The 27,834-nt window shown below is 36.5% G+C and overlaps 1 protein-coding gene across 3 annotated transcripts in view; it reads right to left on the reverse strand.

Annotated features, from left to right (window-relative positions):
- Window positions 1–27,834, reverse strand: part of Efemp1 (EGF containing fibulin extracellular matrix protein 1) — a 60,407-nt gene that overhangs the window by 15,585 nt on the left and 16,988 nt on the right. For all 3 annotated transcript variants that reach the window (XM_070025667.1, XM_070025668.1, XM_070025666.1), the window contains exon 5: window positions 1,488–1,610. In XM_070025667.1, the coding sequence (XP_069881768.1) occupies window positions 1,488–1,610 (123 nt within the window). The remainder of the gene's footprint in view (window positions 1–1,487; window positions 1,611–27,834) is intronic.

Here is a 27,834-nt window from a genome sequence, read left to right on the forward strand (position 1 = left end):
CATGAAATAAATTACTTCATGAGATGGTAAGGTCCATATTAGAAAATGATACAGAAAGAGGGGGAGAACTGTGCTACCCAAAGTGAAGCCTATTGACTGCTGCTGGCTGGTGGTGGCCTATTGGGACTAATCTACAACTAAGTACAGAAATTTAGAGTACGTGTTTAGAAGTAGAATCTGACATTGCCACAACATCTGTATTATACTTTACAGAAATATTGGTCTGAAAGATTGGAATTTAAAGAATACCTGTTTATAATTTGGTGAGGAAGAAGTAACTAATTATATTTGGAAGATTTCCTAGAGGAGGTAACCCTGAGTTGGGATTTGCTAACAGGCAATGTTCTTGTGCTGAGAATTTGTGTAGAGGCATTGAAGTAGGATGCTATATATAGGGAACTAGAATTAGAAGTAGTTGGGACTGGAGTAGGTAACACTGTGGGTCTATGGAGTTTCTGCACATTTGTATCCTAAATCACAGCTTCTGTCTGCAAATACTAGGCCTTCCTCAAGGGCATTGGGCTTCAATGCCAGCATTTAGGCACAGGCTATGGCAGGCAGAACTGGTCCAGGGCTGAAAAGGAACTCAGTGTCGACATACAAATGTTAACCGTTCACATTCTCATACAAAAATTGATCCTGGTTGCCAGTCCCCACCTTCTCTCCCTCTGTTCTTAAGAGAAAGTAATGGCTCTCCATTGGTCTGTGGTAAGAGGTGGTATGTAAATAAATGGATGGAGGGAGTCAATTATAGAGCTGTAAGCTGCCTGCTGGGCATACAGGATTATGCCAGAAATGCTTTGTTTTACTTCATTATTTGCCAGTTGGCCTCTTCATGATGCCTTCTTCTATTCATGTGGTTATGGGCACTCTTCTATACCATGTGGTTATGGGCACTCTTCTGGGACTGGGGGAGTTAAGAGCGGCACAAGCCAACCTGGCTCCTGCCCTCAGGGAGCTGATACTCTCGGGCCCTCAAGTCAAGCATGCATTGTTATGGGCCTGAAGGCATTCTAAGCATAGCCATATATGAACTCCTGAGATTGGTATTTGTATTATCCACAGGATCTATGTGCAAGGCAACAAGACAGAGAGAATTTAAGAGAGTTAACCAAGTCCTTAAAATAATTAGGGGTGGGGCTATGATTCTACCTCACTATTTACCTTATGATCTATGCTTTGTGGCAGTGAATTATGTCCAAGCAGCAAGTATGTTAATGCTACACTCACTCATACAAAATTATTTCTATTGCCTTTTGATCCCATTTTCATATGCCAGATTTCTGTTTCAGTTTAATCTGTAACTTTTAAATTTAAGATTAGCTCAATTTTAAAGGTTTCTTGGTTGTTGGAAAATAGATTATTAGTATTTCAATAAAAGAGAAAGAGAAAGCAGTTTTAGCTATCATTTTGTGTATATGAATGCTTTGTTTTGAATGTCTGAAGATACTCAGGATAGGACATTGCTTTGCAGTGCTGAGACTTACCTACACACTGTTCTCCTCGCTTCTGATACCCAGTAGGGCACTGACATGTGAAAGAGCCTCTTAAGTTGATGCAAACTTGGTCGGCTCTACAGTTGTGCGTCCCCGCAGTACACTCGTCGATGTCTGCCAAAGACACCCAGCACAGAATTTCAGTTCCTTGTGAACACATAGATTGTTCTCTCTGTTTTAATTGTTTTTATGGTTTTGAAATAAGGCCTTGCTATGTAACCCAGGTCTCAAACTGATGATCCTCCTAACCTCAGTCTCCATGAGCTGGTATTATAAGGGATATAACCACCATGTCCAACATGATCATATTTTTTCTTAAGCTGAATTTTAACCTTAAAAACATTCTAATATTGGTAATATTGGAAATGTTTAAAATTATTACAAGTGCTCATAAAATAATTTCAGAGATGCCACTGTATGCATCAATGATAATATACTTAGCTCAGCTTCTGTGGTTTTGTTAAGACATGAAACATTTCCAATGTGACTAACTACTTCTCTGAGATGGTTTTGTATTAATTCAAATCTTCTACATCATGACATTAAGTTAAACAAATAAAAGCATTACACAATTTTGGTGTTCTCTAACAAGTGAAGACTAAACTTCATTGAAAAATATCACAAAACCTATATTCCTGGACAGCAAATTTTTCATAAAACCAAGACAGATTTAGAAGGTCTTCAGTATCATTGTGGCAGACCCAGGATGGTACTTCGGAAGAAAGAGATTAAAAGATTAAAAAAAGAGCTATCATCAATTAGATCACTCAATTCCTTCCTTCCCTTTTAGAAGCTAAGAAAGCCAATGCTGGTGGCTCATACCTATAATTCTAGGTACTCAGGAGGCTGAGATCTGAGGATCATGGTTGAAAACCAGCTTGGGCAGGAACGTTGTGAGATTCTTGTCTCCAATTAACCACAAGAGAACCAGAAGTGGAGCTGTGATTCAAAGTGGTAGAGCACTTGCCTTGAGCAAAAGAGCTCAGGGACAGCACCCACGCCCTGCATTTAAGTGCCACAACTCACACACACACACACACACACACACACACACACACACACACACACACACACAAAACTCAGAGAATCATCTTTACTATTGTTTGGTTATTCTTTTTTTTTGTTTGGTTATTCTTTTTCCCCCATTTTTTGAAAGAGAATTGTTACTATTCAATGTTTTAGTGTGAGAAGTTTAGGTTATAAATACCTAAGGAAGTTGTCTTGAGATAGCAATTTTACTAAACCAAGTATGGAAGTGATAAGATTCTACCAGACAAAGGGAGAAGAGGTGAAAATTACTTCCTATGACTATAAGGTGGTAAAGCACCTTCTTCCATACTTCTTTGAACTTGGCTCTAAAGTTTTAGCTAAGTCTTTGATATAGTTTTTGCTTTGTTTTGAAAATTATTAGTATCATCACTGGTATTTTCAAGTCAGCAATCACAATCTAGGTACAGTGCAATGGTGCAACAATTTTGCTGTGAAATATCTGCCCCCTTTTGTCTTTTATTATTTTCTCTTGTGCACTTGATGAAAACCTTTCTACTGGGGTTTCTTCAGAGCTTTTTATAACTCGCTAATGCAGAAATGACAGCAGAATTCCTATTGTTTTATGTCAAGAACATTTGCCAGCACTTGCAGTGATAACAGCCCTGAGAGATATGGCCATGTTAGACTCAGATGTGGCAAATTTTCTCTGTCCCTGCTGGCAGAAGATCAAAGGTTTGGGTTGGCTGCTACGTTTCTAAAGAGGTCTCCCTTGTAACTGAGGCTTTTCTTCTTGAGATATCTCTTTACAAACTGCTTATTGATGTCCTGCAATTTCCTTTCTATTTTTCATCATTTATTTGAAGTCTGTTTTGATAAATAAGCTATTTCCAGTGGGATAATAAGTAGGTTTTAAACATGCAGATCTATGCAATTTTTTTATTTTTTTAGTGGAGGGAGCGCTGGTACTGGGACTTGAACTCAGGACTTTAAATTCTTGCTTGACTTTTTCACTCAAATCTGGGACTTTACTGCTTGAGCCACAATTCAACTTCTAGCTTTTTGCTATTAACTAGAGATATGAATCTCTTGGATTTGTATGATATGGCTGGTATTGAACTTTTTTCTCCTTTTTGGACAGTCCTGGGGCTTGAACTCAGGGCCTGGGCACTGTCCCTGAGCTCCTTTTGCTCAAGGCTAGTGTCCTACCCCTTGAACCACAGCACTACTTCTGGCCTTTTCTGTTTAAGTGGTACTGAGGAACTGCCCCAGGGCTTCATGCATACTAGGCAATCATTCTACCACTAAGCCACATTCTTAACCCCGGTTTTGTACTTTGATGCTCCGATCTGATCTTCAGCCTCCTGAGTAGTTAGAATTACAGGTAAGAGCCACCATTACCTGGCTGCATCTTTCTTCTTCAGGATCAGATCTACTTAGCTTTTAATAAGGATTACTTTTATTATTGTTGAGTTAAAGTAATTTAATAAAAAACAAACAAAAATCCAAAATACTACTCCCTCCATTGCCATAATATTTTTTTTCTTTACTCAAAACCAAGAAAGCTGCAATAGGACTTGCTTCATGAAGCACTGACTGATGGTTTCTCTGGGATGACAGGCATACACCACCCCACCCAGCTTTTTTCATTGGAGATGAAAGCTTGTGAACTTTTTTGTCCCCACCACACCCAACTTCTTTCTATGGAGATGAAATCTTGTGAACTTTTTTTGTCTCAGCTGGCCTGGAACAGCTATTTTCCCAATCTAAACCTGCCATGCAGCAATGGGGATGCCAATAATACGCCATTGTGTTCAGCTCTTGATTGGCAAAGGGTCTTGTGTGTGTCCTTGAACTTCCTTCCAATCTCAGCCTCCCAAGGAGCCAAGCTTATAGACAGGAAACACCAGCATCTTTCTAGGCTTACTTTTTTTTTCTTTCTCTCTAACTAACATATGCTCTGTGCTGTAGACTTAAGCTTTTTGAGGGTGAATATAATTTTTGAAAATATATTTCTAGTGTCTAGTATAGTACATGAATATGGTGGATTTTAATAAATATTTGTTTTAATAAATTGATGGACAAGTCATTACTCCTTTGCTGAGAACTGATGAGTTTATGGAAAGTAGAATCAGTGTTTTATGAAACTAAAAGAAGGCAGAATAATGAGCAAGATCTGATAAACACAGTGAAATGGGCAAGAAATTAGTCCATGGGAATAATGTAAAGCAATTGAGGATAGAAAGTATAGAACTTAAGACAGATGAAGCAGTATCAAAAGTAAACAGCTATGGAAGTTTGCCAGAGGAAGAAGGTTCTGAGGCACAATTTGAAGGAGAGATATGTGGATTGGCAGGAGGTAGGCAGCAGTAAGAAGGAAGGTCACATTAGAAAACATTGACCCAGCTGCTTTGCAGGAGAGAAATGGCAGAGAGCCTTAAAGAGAGATTAGAAAAGTCAAAAGGAATACCACAGCACGCAGCTTAGATTTATGCTGTCATGGCCTACTGTTAACACAAGCAAATAAAAGAATAGAATGTGCTTCCTAAAATGTCATAATACATTTCATCATTCAAATATATTAAGAATAGCTAATGGCAATATTTAGCCATTTTCTCATTCTTCAAAAATGTGCCCACAGACTACCTTTTTTTGATTTATACTATTGTGGGTACCCTTTTGCTGACTTTGGCAACCTCAGTTGCTTTAAATAATCCTGTTTGGTCTCTGCTTAATTCTCACTTCTAGTCTCTTTATCACACTGACCCCCTGGTGATGGAACCACATATTTGATTTTCTCTCAAGCTTAATAGAGGAGATGATGTCCACATGATTGGACACTATAATGTCCATTGAGTCTCTGCTTAGGCCTAGTTCTCTATGTTTTTGGCTCCTTCCTTTTAATCTGACTCATATTTCCCAAACCCCTGACTCATGCTGCTTTCTCTCTCTTATGCAACATTTTAATCTTTGCAATGTTCTTTCCATAATTTGATAAGTTACCACAACATGGAGTCGTGTTTTTATGGGCAAAAATTATCTGCAACTTGAATTCTGTACAACTTAGACTATTCTGCTTTCTGCTGTATTAAGTTTACAAATATTTCAGAACTTTTGAATAAGCCAACAAATATAAGTAAAGGCAATTCACTGATAAAGGGGAATGAGACAGAAATTAGTTTGATTCTGTCACTTCCTATGTGCTCTAAGACCATGATATCAATGAAACCTTTTAAGTACAAATGACCCATTGCCTGGAGATCTGATCAGTTTGAAATATTGATCTTATTTTTCAAAATAATCCTGGAAGGTAAAGACTATCTGTATAAGAGCTGAGGTCATTTTTATTTTACTATGATTTATTAGTTATGGCTATTCTAATTATGATCACAGTAATATAATTATCTTGATGGCAATCTTATTAAGAAGATCTGTATAATACAGTATTTTATATAGGTAGTTTTATATACAAATTTGTTAAAATTCTGAAATAAATTGGTATAAAATAGATAAATGCACAGCAATGTTAAAAGATCTATTATTTGATTAGGAAGTCAGACCAAGAAATATCTCATTTAATCCTAATAATAGCACTTTGCAATAAGTGATCATATTATCCACAATTTATAGATGAGGAAGGAGAATGTTACCAATGTTTAGATCAGTAAGGTAACAGAATTTCAAATCCAGGGTTTCAACTTTGTTTCTGCAGTTTAGGTAGGCACAAAGACTTATTTACTAAGAGCTCGGATAGCAGATATTTTGCCTTATATATTTATTTTTTCCCCTTAGCATTAAACCTCCTAGCACCTTGATTCTTCCCTTGAGTCTTTCTTTGACTTAGAATAACATTCATGGCCCTCCAAGTTTTCTGTTTCTCTTCCTCATCTTTAGCCAATTATCAACAATTTTTGTCAAAGACTTTCTAGTTCCCTTGCTGCTCCCTTCATAGTACTGGAATCAGATTTATCTGGGCCAAATGCCCAGTTCTAGTTAGCTTTTCACCCTTCTGAAATTATCAGCTAGAATTCACCCAAGCTAAGCAATTTTAGTGGAGAAAAATAAATCTGATATTAAGTAACAGAGGAGAATTGTCATCATAGATGGCTAGCAGTAGATTTATAGTCCTAGATCCTTATCATTTCTGGAAAAACACATTGTTAATGATTTGGTATGCTTTAAATGATAAACAAAAATATTACCAAAAAGAGTGATGCATCAAGTGTCCTGGAAGTCTTTAATAGATATTGTACTGTGTTCTGTCACAATCTTTTATTTTTTTTTCTTCTTTCTTTTTTCTTTTTTTGTCAGTTGTGGGCCTGAACTCTGGGCCTGGGTGCTGTCCCTCAGCTCTTCAACTCAAGGCTAGAGCTCTACCACTTGAGCCACAGCACTACTTCCGGCTTTTTTTTTCTGCTTATGTGGTGCTGAGGAATCGAACCCAGGGCCTCATGCATGCAAGGCAAGCACTCTACCACTGAGCCACCTTCCCAGCCCCTCTGTCACAATCTTGCATGCTGCATATGCTTTTGCTTTTCAAAAACGATGATGGATTTGTATTGAAAATGAATACTTGGCTCACCTAGTTTCCTAAGTAGGTAATAGTACTCATTTTCAAGGTGGCTGGATAAGTTAAAGCATGTCCTTCATGAAGGTGGGAAGAAAACCAACTGGTGTGAATATATGAATGATCAATGTGTAACTCATCTGTGCTACACATAAACCAAATGAACCAATCGGTTATAGCTGAAACAAATCTTTCACATTAATTCTTAGAATGTTTTTTAAAAAAATAGTTGTGAAGTGTCTTCAGAGCCATAAGAAAATATGTTTTCTATGGTCAATGGTTATTTCTTGTCATAGGTATTTTTTGGCATATCTATGAATATATTATACCCAGCTAAACTCTCTTATTTCTTTCTTAAACTTAATTGGGAAGCTGTATGTTGGTGGCTCATGCCTGTAATCCTAGCTACTCAGGAGGCTGAGATCTGAGAATGGCAGTTTGAAGCCAACCTGAGCAGGAAAGTCCATGAGACTCTTATCTTCAATTAGCCACCAGAATCTGGGACCTTACAACCAATCATCAATCTGTAATATGTGGGGTAGGATTGTGTATTTTACCTATCAGTACCATTTGTCTTTGTTTCAGTGTGGCTCAGCACCAGGAATTAAAGACCCTTTATGGGAAGGTTCAGAATTTATACAATACAGCCTGTGGATCTGTTTCAAAGTTTATGGCCTTTTGAGGAATTTTGTTCCTGCCTACTAGGGTATACTTCTGTACTGATATCTCAGTTGTATTTTCTTGGTGTCTCACCACATTACTTTTCTTATCCCCCATCCCCTACAAACTTCCTGGCTCCAAATCAAACCCTGGAGAGTGATGAACTGAATGGACAACAACTACATTTGACTAAATCCACCAAGCTCTGCAGGAGCACTGTGATTTGATTCTTGGCTTCCCTCCCTGTGGACTTACAGCCAGATTAGTCAGTCTCCCTAGCCCAAAGCTTACTCCTTCAAGCAAATCATCACTTGAAGTCACAAAAGTCCTTGGCTATAACAATACCAATCACAAGTATGGCTTGGTGACCTCCTAATTATATGAGACCAATTACATTATACTCATTATACATTCAACAATAAGCAGTTTTTATGCCCACTAAGTTGAGGCTTTCTGAATTTGGTGAGTGTAACTTGGCAAGACTTCTCTAACACATTAACTGCCTGAAGCTTTTTCAGTAAAGTACCTTTGTGCCTTTTGCCGTTAGCATAGCTACCTCTTCATGTGTAGTTTCCTGCCCATTTTATCTTATCTTAATTGTGATATTTTTACACAAAGTTCTCCATATGTTTTTCTGAATTTCAAGTGGACCAGAGGGATTAACAGATGGATGCTAATGGATTCAGTAAAAGAATTTTACTAAATTATTTTTTCTCTTCTCTTTTTTGGTGCAAAATTGCAATGAGATACACTTCTGGGTAATTACAAAGGCTTACCTATTGTAAGACAATAATACTAAGGTTTGGGGGATTTATATAATATTTATAATGTAAATACAAGAGAATAATGGTATATAGGTTGGTAAGAGGGTAAACTGAGTTTGCATTTTTTTAAGGTCATTGTTTGGTCCAGAAAGTGATAAAATTCTAATTTCCTCTTTTTTTTAAATTTTAAATAATTCACTGATGCACATTCAAGTAAGGATTAGGAAAAATACTTAGGGAATAGAACATAAAACTAGAAAGTTAATAGAAAAGTAGAATCCAACAAAACACTTAATCAATTTAGAATGGAGGCAAGAAAAGGAAGAGAAGGAATCTAAAATTTGTAGCCTACATGGAGGCAAATAGTAAAATGGTAGTTTTGAGCCTAAACATACCAATAGTGATATTAAATATGAATGAGCTATATGTTCTTACTAAACAAAACAAGTTGTCAGATTGATTAAAAAGCAAAACTTGTACTATTTCAAGTGACTTAATTTAAATATAATATAAAAATTATAAGAATACTGATGGGAAGTATTCCATGCAAATAGTAACCAGAAGCAAGTTAGATTTGCAATTTTAACATTGGACAAAATAACTTTTAAGTATAAAAGATATTAGAGACAAAAAGGAATCCTAATTTATAGCAACAAATGCCAGCCCATAGAAAGTCTAGAGTCCCTCCCTTTCTCTTCGCATCATTCTTACCTTTCAGCCTGTACTCTTCTACAAGAATCATGGTCAATATGGGAATGGACTTTGAAGTGGTTTTGAAGGGTTTTGAAAGAATAGTGGTAGAAGCTTAATGAAGTTACATTTTAGGTAAATGTAAGAAAAGATGTTATGGTCATTTGATTTTTTTTCTTGTGTGTGTGTATGTGTGTGTGTGTGTGTGTGTGTGCGCGCGCGCGCGTGTGTTTGTGTGTGTGTGTGTATGTGTGTGTATGCCAGTACTGGGACTTGAACTCATTGTCTGGGGGCTATGTCTGAACTTTTGTCTCAAGGCTAGCACTCTACTACTTGAGCCACAGCTCCATTTCTGGCTTTTTTTTTTGCTGGTTAATAAGATTCTTACAGGGCTGGGAAGGTGGCTCAGTGGTAGAGTGCTTGCCTTGCATGCATGAGGCCCTGGTTCGATTCTTAGTACCACATAAGCAGAAAAAGTCAGAAGTGGCACTGTGGCTCAAGTGGTAGAGTGCTCGCCTTGAGCTGAAGAGCTGAGGGACAGCGCCCAGGCCCAAAGTTCAAGCCCCACGACTGGCAAAAAAAAAAAAAAAAAGAGTCTTACAAACTTTTCTGTTCCTGCTGGATTTGAGCTGAGATCCTTAGATTTCATTTTCCTAAATACAGATGTGAGCCACTGGAGCTTGGCACGACTATTAGAGTTTTAATGTGTCAGGGATCAATGAGCTTCCAGTCACTGGGAATATGCGAATGGTGCACCTTGGATCTCATCAGTGGGTGGGAATTGGGCTACTTATCTATGTTTAAAAAGGATGTTAAAGGTGATGCATGCAAATGTGTCACAGTGAGAATGATTTTTTAAATCTGGATATTGCATGTCAAATGTCATTTTATTTGACAATTACTTTTTCTCTAGCTTGATAGTCTGGGCAATAGATGAAATACAGACACTGCACCCATCCTAATATAGAAGATTGTGAAGATTCAACAAAATTGAACATCTGTACATTTTCTCATTAGGCATACAATATACACAATATATCTTTGTTTAGTTTTTGTGAAGTTAATTTTTATAATTTATTTTCTAACATCTGACAAACTCATTTGGTGATAGAGTAACAAGGAAACATGTCATCCTAAATTGCTATTTATTCCCTCCCTTCTCCTTGAGCAGAGAAGTGGATAAAAAATAATCTGACTTATTGCTCATTGCAATGTATAAGTATCTTTCAAGAAGGAAGACGTTTCACTCCTTTAGAAGGTTGAGGCATAATGTTATCTAGTGACTAAAACATTAAATATGGACAACCATCACATTGTATGTGAGTCTTTCACAAGGTATCATTAAACCCAAAGCGATTAGATTTCTTGTTTTTATGTCAAATACATGCCATCATTAGCATTTTCCCAAATTATTCATAAATTATCCTATAAACTTAAATGTTATTTTCTGTTAAATTGTGTTGATATAAACTGTGGGACTCCTCCCCTTTCTGGTTTTTTTTTTTTAACTTTCAGTGTTGTAAAGAAGAGTAATCATGAGTATTCAATTAACTTGTATTAGTTGGATGAGTGCTTATAGGGGATAATGGAAGTCCTGTTTAATAAAACTATTGACCACATGAGTGTGTCAAGTCTAAAGATTTCTGAAAGCTAGCATGTAGACTATTATCTTTATACTTTTGAGCAAGTGTGTGTGTGTGTGTGTGTGTGTGTGTGTGAGAGAGAGAGAGAGAGAGAGAGAGAGAGAGAGAGAGAGAGAGAGAGAGAGAGAGAGAGAGAGAGAGAGAGAGAGAACAAGTCCTAGGACTACAACTCAGAGTTTAGGCGCTGTTGACTATGAGTTTCTTTTGCTCAAGGCTAGTACTCTACCACTTGAGCCACAGCATCATTTCTGGCTTTTTCAGAGTAGTTTATTGGAGATAAGGGCCAGCCTGGGCTGGCTTCCAACACCCATCCTCAGATCTCAGCCTCCTGAGTATCTTGGATTACAGATATGAGCCACCAACACCCGCTGTTTTTGGATTTATAATGAACCTAGGGCATTTTAAGTATTACATTTCCTTCATGGGATTATAAATTTGGACTGTGTATTCTCTGAGATGTCTTTTGGTTTCAAGGATCTGAAATAATTACTTTGATGATTTCCTGAGTGCTGTTGGAAAAAAGTATTCCTTTAATGAATTGAATCTCTTTTTTCTTCATGGTGTAATGAGCTTCCTATGGAAATATGAAAATAGTATACCATAAATCATCATTGGTTCCTGTAAAATCTAAATAATCTACTTTCCTTTTCTTGGGTCCAGCATCACAACTCCCTATTTCATCCTCTGTTCTATTTCATTTTTTAAGTAATCTTCTTTCCTCTAATCAGTAGGATCAAAGGATAGTCTAAAAAATGAATTTATCTTTCTGGACAGGATTAAAAGGCTCTGTTAAGTAGAGTAGGATGAATAGAAAGTTCTCCTCAACATTTAAATGCACTGCTGTTCCTTTAAAGTTACATACTTGTTAGGAACTTAGAGTAGCTTAAAGTCTGTTTGGTAATGTAAAATGAAAAAAATCTCTAAGGGAAACATATCTTATAAATGGTTTCTGGTTTTGTACAGAAAAAGGGAAGTTGGACCTATGCCAGTTATGCAGTTGATGTGTTAAAGGTAGATGCCAAACTAATCCAATTTTCAAGAGAATTTCTTAAGATGAATAAACACAGATAAAGAAAACCCTCTATATTTTTAGATCTCTTAATATATACTCTAAATGGTTACTGCATACAGTACATCCAAGGCAGTCTATTGTATTTCAAATTTTCATTTTGGGAGAAAAGTGAAAAGATTGAGCAATTCATATTGTTAACTTTAACATCAGCTTGGATTATTTGCTCTGGAAATATAATGATTTGTTCATAGAAACCTTTAAATGTTAGTGTTGAATTTCTGGCATATATTGGTTAAATGGATGATGCATGAGGCTGCCAGATAGGTGTTAAGAAGTCCCCTGTCAGTGACCTTTAATTTCTGAGTTCATTTTATTTTCAGAAGTAGCTAGGTTATTTTCTCACTGCTAGTATTTTAAAGTTATTAATTATTTTGAGATTGTATTTTGTATTTTGTATTGTATTTTGAGATTGTGGGGCCTGAACTCTGGGCCTGGGCACTGTCCCTCAGCTCTTCAGCTCAAGGCTAGTGCTCTACCACTTGAGCCACAGCACTACTTCTGGCTTTTTTCTTTTTGCTTATGTGGTGCTGAGGAATCGAACCCAGGGCCTCAGGCATGCAAGGCAAGTGCTCTACCACTGAGCCACCTTCCCAGCCCCTAGATTGTATTTTTGAGCCACCTTCCCAGCCCCTAGATTGTATTTTTCTATAGTTGCTTATGCTAGCTTTTATTCTAATCTTGTTATAAAATAATAAATGTTTATCTGTAACTTATTATAGCCTAAATGAGAGTTAAGGGAGGACTTGATCTTTTCAGCAAGTATAAGAACTAGAGAGTAATTTTTTTCTTATGCAGCTTACTAATGTAATTATACATAAATATGACAGGGACAGAAAAGTGGATAAGACCCTGTGATTTAGAGTTAAAAGGGTCTCTGTTCAAATCAAAACAACATCATGCTTTAGTTATGTGTCCTGGGAAAGTTTCTTTGCCTTTCAAAATTTTACTGCTGTATCTATCAAATAGAAAATACCAATTTCATAATGTTATTGTGAGAGGTAACTGAAATAATATACAACGAAAACGGTATTGGTATAAGTACTCAATAAAAAGTACTTGGTAGAAAAGTTTGTCAGTTGGTAGTGTGATATTTCTGTTGATACAGATGAAAGAAAGACATAATTTGTGGTTTAATTTTCATATGCATTTACATATAGCTAGACATTTTATTATTATTTTTTGCATAAGATCATGTTTTGAATATGGTCCATCATGACTGAAATCTAGTCAGGAGGAACATTATAGCATTGCATGACCTTCCTTTCCTTTGACATATTCCAGATGAATGGATGGATACAGAAACAGGCAAAGTCAGCCTTTCTTTCCTAGTTATTTCTCACTGGGGAAAGTGGAAACATTCAAACAAAGCGATCTGGTAAAGCAAAAGAAATCTAGCATCTTTTGTGTTTCATAATGTTTTGTTTTAGGAAAGGACTATTCATGGCCATGGAGTATTAATATTTATAACAGTGTTTAGCAAACAAAGCCTTAACTCGAGCTCTGATTAGAGTCTAAATATAATTCCAAGTGAAAACTATTGTGTGGATGAATTCTAGCTATTAAAAATTATAAAACTGTAAATTTAAGCAGCAATTTTTATGTCCTGTACCAAGGACATTATAATCACTGTCTTTCAAGACAGTAATGAAATAAAGCTCAGAGCTAGAGAAAACTGGGGAATATTTTCAAATATCATCAAAATAACACATAAGGGCAGAGCAAGGTTTGCTGGGCCTTTATTCTATGTACCAGGCTCAGAGATACAACTTAAGATAAATGGATTGGATTCATTAGATGCTTGACTTCTCAAATGAGTAGGTCCAAAACACACCTGTGGACCTGTTCTTAAAGAGAATTCATAAAGTTATATCATATAGGAATTTGATTGGGAAATAGTTTTTATTTTTTTAAATGCTTTGCTAGTAATCATAGTTATAAAAATTGCTTTGCTAATAATAGAGGAAAATCATGGCATATTAGAAAAGTAGTCTTTAAATTTAGCATCAATTAGATGTACAAGGAGATTTCATTTTAACATGTCCATTTATGTATGTAATACATCTTGATCAAAATCACCTCTAACATTATTCTCCCTTTTCCCTCTACCCCCTTCTTCCCATCATCCCATACAAGACATGTATTAACCTTCTAATATTCTTTTTAAAGTGTATGTTAAGTGTTCAAGGGTGTTAAAACATATTCTATTGGGAAGATATTTTAGTTTGTTTGAATGCTAAAAGATCCTCTCTTAATGCTATAGATAAGTTATATGTATATATAAAATCACATGTGCACATATGCACATATTATTGTCTCTTATTTGCTACTACAATGTACAAGAGAATTAACAAACAAATGAAATAATTTAGATCCTGGAGAAAAGTGCCTGGTGTATGGTGATAGTGTGACAAATTAGCCAGTAGCTAGACTGACTTTCCCAGTTGTCTTTCTATCCTATCTGTCCTGCATTTCTCACTTTTGTTCTTCCTCCTGTTGAATACTCAGTTTTGTGTCACCCTTCAGACAACTCTTTTAACTGAATATTTCTGACTGTCACATTTCAAGTGGTGTGAGGACTGGAGATTTGTAGGTGCTTCTGTTCTGGCCTGGGCATATCACCCCCATAAGCTCCTCAGGAGTTTGGCAGGGCTGACCCTTCTTTCTACCTTCACATTCTTAGTGATGCTGAACTGTTGCCAGGCCCTCAGTGGTGCCTCATGACACTTTTGATGGCAAAAGGCCTTATGCAAGCTTGCTCTGACCAACAAATTCTAGCAAGCTCCATTAGGAAACCAGCAGCTGTATAACTCTAGGCACAGAACAGCTCGTAATAACTTTATAGCCTTAACTAGTTGAAGGTAGCAATTGAACTCTCCATTACATTTGATATTTTAACACTGTTATATTACAAAGAAGCAAAAAATTCTTAAATAATATTTGATGTTTCCATAGGACTTTACTATTAAATTATCACTGTCAATTAGAGAATGTTATGCTAAGTGAGGTGAAGATATAGCATTTCTTTGTAACCTATGCAAATCACAAATTCTAATTTTGTTTTTGAACCAGTATTCCAATAAATTTTAGTGCAAGCTCTAAAATAGAACAGACATCAAAGAGAAAAAAAATCCTTGAAGCCTTACAGTTAGTGTCTGTGTGGAGAAAATTAGTAGGGGCCTGAAACCACACAGTAAAAGCTGAGTAGATTTATTTTTTTAAGGCTGGGTTGGTTTCTACAGTTTTCCTTTAACTAAAATATTTTCGTCATTATTTGATAAAATATTAGGCTTACAAACAGACATGCTGTTTTTTCCCCGTGAAATCCATATTTAATACGTCTAGTTCCTGCATTATAAGTATAAAATAAGACCAGTCTTGTTACAAGAAAATTATGAAATCATTAATAAATTATAATTGTGAAACAAAGAAAAAGTAAGCATTGTATTTCATGGATTTAATTCTTTTGTGAGCCAATAGGATGACTTCATTTGAATTTGTATTTGTAAGTTTCATTGACACAAGGCATCCTTGTGTCATGTCTTACCATCTTCAGGATGAAACCCAGTGTTTTTTGGTTTTTATTTTTAACATGACACACAAGGCCCTTCATGTTTCCATTTCTGCCTACTGTCACATACTGCACATTGCAGTCACACAAAGCAACAGGCCTATTCCCTTCTAATGCCCTCTACTTAGCAATTTTAGCAAGTGTTTCTCATTCTACCTGGAACATTCTTTGTCTTTTCCTCTTCTTCCAATTGTCTGAAGTCTAATACTCACAATCCTCTATAACTGAGACCTCAATGTTACCTTCTCTAGAAAGTCCCCAAAACAGGACTCAAAATGCCACATTCTAATAATTCCTGTCTGCTTCCTCAGACTGTGAACTCTGATGAGGGTAGGTCCCACAAGCTTTCACCCTCACTCTCTCAAGCACCTACTGTGTTTTGTACACAGTACTTACTCAATTCAGGCTTATTGAATAATCTCACATTTTGAAATTATGACTGAGCATCTAGCAATAGATCTTTGTTGTTTTGGGCTCTCTCCATCTGTAACAAAATCTTTTCCTCATCAGATTCAAAAATAAAATAGTAAATCCAGACAACTAACACATCATCTCCAGTAGACCCTGGTCCCTGTGAGGGAAAGTACAGGCCTATTTACGACATTTTTCTGAATGGAAACTCAAACAGGTCAATAAATGGATAAACCATGTGTGTCTACCTTTGTGAACTAGCTACAGGTTGGTCTTTAAAGGAAAAAAAAAACAGTCAGTCCAGCTTTATTGAAGTGAGATTTAAATTCAGCTAAAATTCCTTGGGATTATTCTTTGAATGAAAGTGTATATTCTTATCTTCTTCAATTCTTCAATAGTTCAGCAGTCCAGTCTTTTATCTCTAATTCCCAAAACATAGTTCCTCTTCCCTACCTCTTTTTTTTTTTTTTTTTTTTTTTTTAATGTTGGCCCTGGAGTTTGAACTTAGGGTCCGGGCACTGTCACTAAGCTTTTTCTGCTCAAGGCTAGTGCTTTACCGTTTGAATCAGAGTTCCATATCCAGCTCATTTTTTGAAGTTCATTGGAGATAAGAGTCTCATGGACTTTCCTGCCTGGGCTGGCTTCGAGCCACAATCCTCAGATCTCAGCCTGCTAAGTAGCTGAAATTATAGGAATGAACCACAGGCATTGGGTAATTGTCTTATTTTTAAGTGAAATTAATTTTTGACTGGAAAATGTATTTGCCCTAGGTATGCCAAGAGAAGATTATTAGGATTATTCCTGATTCATGCTTATTTACAAATGAAGGTGGTGATGGGAGAAAGACGGGCTTTTGGATAATTGCCTCTTGATATAATTTCTGATAATGGTAAAAGCCCAATAATTAAGAAATGACTCTTCTTACACTGAGTTCATTGCACTTTGAAGGGTCATAGCCTTAATATTAAAGTGAGAGTAATTATTCTTAACAGTATATGTTTAGGCATGGTTTATAGTTGGAGATTTGCTTCATATTCCCATAATCATACATTACAGCAAATGAATACTTTAAGAATATGCAATAAAGGCTTATTGTTTAAAAGATCACTTAAGGGCTTGCTTATTTACCTCTTAATTAATTATTTCATGAGGTGTGGGGGCTGAAATCACACCATTGTATTAATTTATAATTAATGCCCACCTTGATAATGTCTGTGAATATATTGCTAAGGAATATCATGACCTTTTCTGACCTACTTGGAGTTGAACTGGTTTAGAATCACTCTTTGATTCAGGAGAAACACTCACATGTAAAATAATGAATGTGCTTATCAGAAATAGTTATAAATGAAATATTATGGACCTGAAAACAACCATTGCTACATTTTATGCCTCTTACTAGCATTGTTACTATATGTACAATCTTGAAATGGATGCATTTTTTGAGAAATTCACTTCTCTAAATAAATCAAATAGATATTCACATTCTCATTGACACCCCACTCTAGTTCTATTAGCTGACAACACATTTAACTCTATGTATTTACTTATTTTCCTGCTCACATGACAACCATCTACAGGTAGTGTTTATATTATGTCACTCCTTAATCAAGACCTTTCTTTACATCAATACTAAATTTGAAGGTTTTAACCAAGAATTAAAAGTCCATCATCTAATGACTTTTTCACTCATATTTCATGTTGTACCCACAGGGGCCTCATTTCCCCTAACCCTAGCTGTATAACACTCTCACCATTACAGTGTAGCCAGGATGTCCACAAGCAAACCCTGCGCTTCTCTTGTTAGGATTCTTTACATCCAGTTTATCAGTCATGACATCTGCTTTCTTTGAAAAGTCTGAACTGGCTACTGGGTTTCAGCAGCCGATTTCTCTTCTGTGTCCTTCATTTTGTTGGATAACAACTCTACTACATATCTCAACTATGTTTGTTGACTCACTGAGCTGAATTACTCATATCATTTGATTTTAAAAGAACTGTTTTGAATCTTTGTGTGCTGGTTTATAAAATAATGTATGTAATCCTTGTTGCTTTCCTGATACCAGATTTTTTGATGGTTGGTTAGAATATATTCTATTTTGATGTTTATATTGGCATGTTTAGATGTCAGGTTTAGTCTTCTGAAGACAAAGTTCAGCCATTTTTTTTCTTTTTCTTTTTTTTTTGGTCATGGGGCTTGAACTCTGGGCCTGGGCGCTGTCCCTCAGTTCTTCAGCTCAAGGTGAGCACTCTACCACTTGAGCTACAGCGCCACTTCCAGTTCAGCCATTTTGTATCAAACAGCACAACCAGTGTCTGTCACTTTCCATACATAAAGTTCAGTGGAGAAGTTATATGCAAGATTTGATTTGCTAGTTCTTCCTTGTAGAGTTATAATGGAACGATTACACAATCTGATTAATAGTAATATCTTATTTTCTCAGATAGGCTGAGAAGTCATCACAAAAAAAAAGGTATGTGCTGAAGCATCTAGCACAGTTTGAATATACATTAACTGGATGAATCAGTGAGTGAGTTCATGAATAAAGGTCTACAAATTGAACAAATGTGTGCATAGCTGGTATAGACTTGAGGGTATTCATGGAAAAATATAGCCTAAATTTACACTAGTAATATTGGGTTCTAGCAGAGAAAGAGGCCTTTCTTAAAAACGAAATCATTCAATATTTAATTTATCCTTAAGTAATGATCCAGCAAAGAAAGGGCCAGAAGCAGGTTCTTTTGGTTCTATCATGCCTCAGTTGAACCCTGCATGATTATGAACTGAAGGGGACACAGTGTCCCCTTCTTTCTACCGTAAGAGAGATCAAGATCTCATGCTTTGGGAAAAGAGCTCTTTAATGCTTTTGTAGACTGCCTCTCTGAAGGACTAAATGAAATGCAGAAGGGGAGATAAAAACAGAACAAGCCTTATTTAGAGAACATGTATGAGTTCTGAGGGGAAAGTCATTGCTGAGTTTCATATTTTTTTTTCCTCCTCAACCTTTGAAAAGATCAACTCTGGTTTCAGTTTAGTTTTTCTTTTTTTTTGCTTCATCTTTTTTCTCCCCAAAGAAACCTACATGACCACTTCTTCAAATTTGTTCCAGATGGATTTAGTCATAGGATGATTGATTATCCATTCAGTTGTGAGCTATGTGGTTAAGCTCAGAAACCTACAACAAACTGGTTTGGAGCTGTGTTTCATGGTAAGTGGTAGAAAAGATAATCCTTAACCTGTCATTTTAGAGTTAGTGATGAGGAAAGAGAAATTTAGTGGGGCTAGAGTGTATTAGAAAATGAATAGCTGAATATAAGGAAATTTTAAGTACATAACAATGCCCTTCCCCTCAAGGTAAAGGGAACCAGATCTGACCAGGAATAGCCCTGAGGAATGCCCCAAGTCTGTTGTATGGACTAAACCAGCCTCCTCAGGATGCTCTAGGCCTGAGGCTCAAGTGGCCTCTACCTGGTTGTGAAAGCCATTCATCCCCACCCCAACAGGCCCTTAGACATCAGAGACACCTGGACACATTTGGAAAATAATCTAGGGGAGATTGATGTAAGGGGAAACCGTATTGCATATCACATAGGGCTGTATTATGTACTTTTTTTTTTTTTACTTTTAAAAGCAACTTACAAATTTTTGGTCCATTTAATTTTTTTACCAAAAACAAACAAACAAACAAAACAAAAAACAGACAAACTCCTTTCCTTTAGATTTTCATTACTATTTATAATAACTGGGTTTTCTTTGGGAGGGGGGCTATTTCACATCATGCTACTAGACTTCTGCTAGAAGAGAAATTCACTCTTCATGTTTTTTCTTCTTTTGACTCTTTAGTCGTATTCTTTTTCCCCTCAAGTATTATTTAACTCTATTAGTGCCTGCTTGTTGACAATGAGTCCACTATTTTGCCTTTGAGATTTTGGAATCTCAAAAAAATTGTGGTAGACTGTTCTATATGAATTTTTAACTCTATCTATTTATTGTTATCTTAGGTTATATTCAGTACATATCTCCTAGTAAATTTCTGAGGCAACAGAAAAATGTTAGTGCAGCTAAATTAAGATGATGATTTTAAGAACAGGCTATAAGAAGAAAATGTGACCAAAGCAGTATTTCTATTGGGGAGTTGTACATTTTTCCATGATTTTCTTAGAAACACGTAAATACCCCATTGTCTAGAATAAAACTCATAAAGAACAGTGTCTATTATATTTCTTCTGTGTTATAGGCATGCGAGAACATGTTAATCTGAAAAACCAAAGGACATTTTTGTGCTTATTCATAGAGCTTTTGTCTCAGGGATATTGTTTGTAGAATGCTAGAGTAAAAATATGATAAAAAGTTTTAAAATCAAGGGAAATAAGAATTTTTTTTGCAGGGTGAATTTGGAGGAAATTGATAGCATTTGTCCCCTCCCTTACACTGATAAAAGGAAACTGCCCATTTGGGAATTTTTTTTTTTTTTTACTTCCACTTTCTGCATGGGGAGCAGAAAATGTTTCTCTCTTTGACCCCATTTCTCTCTCTTTTATCCTACAAAAAAAAATCCTTACAAACACTTTTTCTTTAAAAAAAAAAAAAAAAGGAAGCTGCCTTTGGGGAAGGTTCTTTATGGAGAAGAGTTTGGTAAGGAACTGTAGATGGAAGAATTCAGGAGGAGGCAAGGCAGGAAGGGCGTCTTGCCAACTGTCATTAGTGAGAGAATAAGGAAGTAGATTCTTTCCAGTTTAGCCTTGAGGGGACCAAGTCTTTGTGAAAAAACCAAAGCTAGAGAGCTCAGGTCAGTCACATATCAAATCCAAACCCAGAGAAACTGTGAGGCAAATATTTTAAGTTGCTAAGTTTTGGGATAATTTGCTATGTAGTAACAGATAAACTGACACCTCACCTTCCTTAGGGTTCCTATGTGATAACTAATAATGAAGCATCATGTTTTGGTTGTGAGTTGGTTTAAGTACAAGCCTGCAAAAAAATCCAAAATGTGAAATGAATATACTTATAGACTTTAAATAAAAAGTTCTTTGCTGAAAAACATGTTCTGCAATGAAATCTTGACTCAAAAATAAATAGATAGATGATATAGATAGATAACAGGCTGGGTGTGGTAGATCACACATGTAATCCAAACTATTTTGGAGGCATAGATTGGGGGGATTGTAGTTCAATGCCAACCAGGCAAAAATTGCCCAGGGACCCCATTTGAGATAATAAAAAGCTGAGTGTGGTGGCTTGTTCCAGTTATGTAGGAAGTGTAAATAGAAAGATCATTGTCCAGGGCAGCCTAGTCATAAGTGAGAGACACGATCGGAAATGGAACCATGGGGAGGGCCTTAGGTGGTTAGAGCAGCTGTCTAAGGTATAAGGCCCTGAGTTCAAACTCCCATATTACTCATAAACAAATAAATGAATATCAAGAAAGCAACAGAAGATTGGTCACAGTGCTATTAACTGTATATTTTAAAGGAGTTTATATCAATAAATGTGAATGTAAGTTTACTATGCACAAAATGAAAATAACTCCTTTCTGGACTAGGATCAAAATGGGCTGTGACATACACCATAGTAATTACCCATGCCCCTGCCTGGGGTAAGACCACAGGGATCTATCTTTTAAAGCTTCAGTGATTTTGTACAGACTTTCAGTAAACAACCAGTACTAGGAGAGAACTGTTTTGTCAATAAAGCTTTCAGGTCATTAGAACTGTCTAGTTGTCTGTTTCTGAGTCATTAATACTATTATAATCACAGAATGTACCTGCATTCCTTTCAGGGCAGATTTTAACTTGTTCTGGTATGTTCTCTTGATAAAATGCCATCCAAGAGGCAAAGAACAACTAAGAACAACAGTTTAAATGCTAGCAACGGATCAATCAAGAACCACATCCCTACCACACTTCCCTAAGGGGCATAAGCTAGACAAAATTATATTTCTCTTCCCTACCTTAATTATTTTGAATAAGAGCTGGAAAAAAAAGACAACTCAATTTAACATCTGAGAAAATTAAAACCTCAGGGAGGTTAATACATTTAATACAATCCACAAATCACGTAGAGAAAGACCCAATGGAAACCTTTGTCTCTTGCTTAGTTCCATGAACTTTTCTAACACTCGTTCCTGCCAAAGACTATTTTCTGGAATCCTCCTGGGCATTCAAGCATAAAAATATTCCACTAAAGGAGAAAATTCTATTAATTAGTAGGTGGAGGAAATAGTATTTTACAGTTGTAGTGGTGATAATATAACTTACATTGGAGAAAACGAGTATCTAACCCAGAGAGAAAACTACCCTTTTGAAAAATTCCCACACATAAACTTGATTCTATCCAGATTATAACATGATACTTACACTATAGTTTGTTACTGCAGAAACAAAGCATAAAAGTCATTAACCAGACAGGGCACCAGTGGTTCATGCCCAAAGTCCTAGCTACCCTGCTCAGTAGGCTGAGATCTGAGGATCATAGTTTGAAGCCAACCTTTAGGTCCAATTAACTACAAAAAGAAAAAAAGAGAACAAAACCAAAAAGAGCTAGAAGTAGAGCTGTGGCTCAAGTGGAAGAGTGCTAGCCTTGAGCAAAAAAGCTCAGGGACAGCACCCTGAGTTCAAGTGCCAGGACCAACACACACACACACACACACACACACACACACACACACACACACACACACACACACACACACACACACACACACACACACACACACACACACACACACACACACACACACACACCATATCACTTTCTTGGTGGGAAGCACATGGTCACTTATAGGAGGATGTACTCTTATGTAAAATCTGTTTTGTTCTCATAACTCAATGTTGCTTCCATGGCATGGCCCACTGATTACCCTCCTCTAGGGGGACCTTTCTGAAATTCTCCAGCCCCCCCTTTTCAGCTCAGAATCCTAATCTAAGTGTGAAAGCCCACTTCTCCACCCCCACCCCTCAGGTGTCCATGTAGGCCACACCAGGCCAAGGCTTTAACCCATGCAATAGGTTCTCAGAACCAGGCCATTTCAGGCCATTACTCCAAACTCAAGGCACTTCTTGTTGCTTCCTGAAGTTCCTTGCAATTCTCCAGCTACCTTTGACCCTGCCTCCAACTAGGACCTTGCTAAAGTCCGTCCACACCTAACCCCATTATGCCTCATGTCTCCTGACTCTCCTCAGTTCACCACAGTGTCTCTCTTCAACTTTCCACTAAAGTTGATTTAGTGGGTTGAGTTCACTTTCTGCTCTTTCTTTATTCTAACACCATTATGACTCAGTTTTCTAACATACTCTGCATACATCAACAAAATTGAGTGGATTGTTTTAAATGTTCAGTATAAAGTCCCAACCCAGATACTCATCTAAGCCAGAATTGTGATTTTTAAGAAGATCTTCAGGTATGTGGCCAAAAGGGAACCCTACTACATTGTTGGGCTTGTAAACTTGTTCAATCACTTTGGAAAGCAGTATGGGTTCCTCAAAAGACTACACATAGAGTTCCTCTATGACCCAACAATCCCATTTTTGGGCATTTACCCAAACAGTCACAAACAAGGCAATACTAAAACTACCAGCACAACTATATTTATCACAGCATTATTTACCATAGCTAAGCTATGGAAACAACCCAGATGCTCCTCAGTAGATGAATGGGTCAAGGAAAAAATATACATATATAAAATGGAAGTCTATGCCTCCATCAGAAAGAATGACACTGTTCCATTAGGAAATGCAAAGACTTGGAAAAAAATCGTGTTAAGTGAAGTAAGCCAGGCCCAAAGAAACAAAGGTCCCATGTTTTCCTATATCTGCAATAACTAGTGTATGTCTAGGACAAGCAGAAAAGTTCAAAAGCTATTTACATGTGACCATATAAGAAGATGCTAATCGAAATGAACACCAAGATAGGGACACAAGAGGTTTTATCTTTGTTGCTGTTGCTTTTAATGTACTTATAATGTACTGTGTGAATTTTTTTTTGTTTCTTTGTATGTTCTTCCCCCATGGTATAACTCGTTTTCACTGTATTTGAGTCCTGTGTTCTGCATCTTGTATATACATTTTTCTTATTTGGGGAGGGGAAGGGAAATAACAAAATGCTGAAACAAGGATACAGGTTGACCCATGTAACAATGAGATGTACAAGACACTATGTTGAAAATGAACTTTACAGCTTGGGGGTGGGGGGAAGTTGTGGAGGTGGGGAGGGAAGGGATAGTAGGGGAAAATCAAAGGAAGGGGTAACAATGCTCGATAGGAAATGTACTCATTACCTTACTCATTTAACTGTAACCTCTTTGTACAGTATCTTTACAATAAAAATATATATTAAAAAAAGAAGATCCCCAGGTAATTTGTACATTAATTAAAGTTTAAGAGGCATAAGCCAAACCTATCATGTACAACATACAGGAAATTTAAAAGATGTATTAAGCTGAATATTCTGCACTTAAGAATTCTTCTAGCAGATGTTATGAAAACAACAAAACTGATTCATTTAGGTGTCTGAGTCACCTCAGCAGAAGAGCCAGGAAGTCCCAAGCTCTGCCTCACCATTTCCTCACAAAAATGTATGGTAAATATTTTTTTGAATTGATGAATGGGCTTCAAGTTGTTCTTTTTCAACTTCATGGTGACTATAGTTACCCAGGTGTGAGGGTTGTGGCTAAGAGATGGTGAGAGTTATTTTTATGTGTCAATTTGACCAGATGTGTCAATTTGCTCAGATAGGTAGTGAAATATTATTTCTCAGTATGTCTGATTGTGTTTCTGGAGAGATTTTCAATTGGTTGACTGAGTAAAGCAGATGGATTATATCTACTTATACTAGATGTGATCGAATCCACTCAGGGCCCAAATAAAACAAAAGCTAGAGGAAAGGTGAATTTGCTATTTCTCTTCTTGCGCTGTAACATTTATCTTGCCTTGCTTTGAGACATCATAGCTCTGGCTTTGGTTTTTAGGTAGGTGAAGTAAGGATATCTAGGATGGATTACATCTAGCCACACTATGTTTGGTCTAATCCAACTAGGACCCAAATAAAAGCTAGAGGAAAGGTGAATTTGGCCTCTCTTTTCTTGAGTTAGAACATTCATCTTGCCTTGCTTTGAGACATCATAGCTCTGGCTTTTGCTGAGGCCTTTGAACTCTAAGACTTACGCTAATGGCTCCGTACCTCCCAGACCCTTCTCAGATCTTTAGACTGGACTGGATTACCCCCCTGGCTTTCCTGTTCTTCACCTTACTGATGGTATATTGTGGGACTTCTTAGCCTTCTAAATCACATGAAACTATTCCCACAATTAATCTCTCATGTTTCTCTCTCTCTCTTTCTCTCTCTTTTTTTTTGTTATCCTGTTGGTTCTATTTCTCCAGAGAGCCTTGACTAGTAGAGAGGTTTACACAACTGTGACAGAGAAGAAAAAAACAACAAGCAAACAATCATTTCTTTTCCTCTAAGAGAACATGGCATTTTTTTTCCTGCTGAGTAATGGCTTTGACATAACAGTGATGTGTCATTTATTAGAATACTTTTTTTTTAATGGTAAATTTAGATTCATCAAATCTGTGAAAGGTTTGTCTGAGTTTGAATCTGCCCTGATTGGTCTCCTAATTCAAGATTCACATTGAAAATGATTGCCCTATTGCTAGCAGTAGCTCTATCCATTCCTTGGAATTTGACTTTCAGCTCTGAAGAATATTTCAAATATTATTTACATTAAACCAAATCTATATAGTATTCCTTATTGAAGTCTTCTTTATTTTCTTGTCAATAAAATTTGTATCCTTATACTTATAAATCTGAGGCCAGAAATGCTATTTTATAAAGAAAAATACTAAGCTAAAACAATTTTGTGGTAGATTCATGATACTTTTGGTAATGTGCATGTCTTTTTGTTCCCGATTTTAATATCATAACTAGGTTTTCCAATAGTAGTTCTTTAAACCTCTCTACCAAATCTAATTATTACAACTCTTCTACTATTTATGGCCAGGTTTTAAAATGGCAACTAATACTCTTGGCTGTTTTTCTAACAGAGTGATAGTCTGAGATTCTATTTGAGGTATTAAGCATTCATTATAGTTGGTTCATTGGAAACTGGCATACCCTGGTATGCTGACACAACTCATTCTTCTGCTTAAATTTAAAAATCATTGAGAAGTTCTTTTTTCCTTTAGCTTACTCAGAGTTAAAATCTAATTTACATGCTTTATCTATTTAACAATTTCTTTTTTGAATGAGTTACTACCAAGCCACTACTTGGTTTTTTAGGACTACCATTAACAGTTTAATTTGTTCCACAACTAAATTTCCATTTTTCACTTAGCTTCTTTTTCTTGTTAGTCTCTTTTCAGCACCTCCAAACACCAAAGGAAGAGGCCTTAAAATTGTAGTTCAGAAGAAAGCTCTGTATCTTTACCAACCAGTCTGGGAGGACATTTTTCCTCAGCTTCCTCCTTGGATTAGGGTTCATATGATACATGAGGTCATGAACTGTTTTAACAAAAAAGGCCTAAAGCTTTTACTGCAAAGTTTAATTCATCATGAATGACTGGAATTTTCTGCTTGCTGGTTGAGTGGAGTTTTATTCCAAACTTCCAACTTCTAATCACTATTGTCTAAAGAATGAAAGAAAGAGCTTGGGGATTCAGTGCTAGGCACTGATAAATTATTATTTTCTAATCTACTTCATGATGGTTTCCCCCTAAAAAAAAGCCAATGTAAACAACAGCTAATTTTGCTAAAACTTTAGTATAAAATACAAAATTGGGTTAGGTTAAATCTAGGTATTAGTGAAGAAATAACTGCAGTGCTTCAAAAAGAAGCCTCTGCTGGACAAAACTTCAGAAATGAAACCTATTTCAACATTTTCTATATATTATGTTTTACAAGAGAAAATAGGATGTAGTAGCTGTCCTATTCTCTTGGCAATGGTAAACCACTTACATCTCAAAAAGAGTTGTTTCAGAAGCAACATCAGCTTTTTTCAGTGTAATGTTGGTACATGCTACTTTCCTAGCATATGTATATGTGTTTGTGCACAGGGATGTGCATTGATATGTGCTTGAATAGGCATGAGTATGTGTGGGTATAAACAGCTTGACCACACTAATTCTAGGCAAAAAAGCAGACACAGGATTCTAGTTGGTCTTTTAGCAATCTCTCCAGGACTGTGTCTTCTTTTTAGAGGAAGTATCTGCTATCACAGACTACTTAGGAAAGTGCTGAGATATGGAGAGAAAGCCATTTTATACATAATTTATACATCATTTTATACAAATTTGAATGATATCAGAGATGCAAATTGTTCACCTATCTTACTTAGAAGAATGATTAAAGCTGAGCCAATTCTGTAAGAAGCCTTTTCACATCAACTATTATAAGGATTCAACTCAATTCTGAAAAACTGGAAGCTGAAATAATGGGATCCTTAAATCTTCAATGCAGAGGATGCATTCGTATGAATATATACAGTAGGAAGACTTCACTGCAAAATGTTTCACAAGTGAAATCTAATCATCATTCCCTAATCCAGGCTCCCATGGACCTACTTTCTAGGGAGAGCACCGATAGGACTCCTTGAGTTATTTCCTATTTTAGATTGTGTTCTTTGGTTCCACTCAAAGGAGATTCTTTATAGCACACAGCTGTTGGGAGTAAAAACGTATTTTACCACTCTCTCCAGAGCATTTTAAAGATTTAACCATATGTACAAAGGCAATTCTAACTCTTGTTATGATTCCCATATTAGGTAGGCAAATATAAGCTACTTACACAGTTTCCTCCCTTTCTTCCTTCCATCTTCTTTTTGTACTAGGGTTTGTACTCAGTGCTTCCTGCTTGTTAAGAAGGCACTCTACCATCAGAGCTATACCTCAAGTGCTTTCTGGCTTTATTTTTTGGACAGGGTCTTATATTTTGGCAGAGGCTGGCCTTGGACAATAATCCTCCTGCCAAACTACCACCCCTGG

This window comes from Dipodomys merriami, unplaced genomic scaffold (genome assembly GCF_024711535.1).
Source record: "Dipodomys merriami isolate MVZ:Mamm:240054 unplaced genomic scaffold, mDipMer1.0.p SCAF_17, whole genome shotgun sequence".
In the NCBI taxonomy this organism is placed as follows: domain Eukaryota; kingdom Metazoa; phylum Chordata; class Mammalia; order Rodentia; family Heteromyidae; genus Dipodomys; species Dipodomys merriami.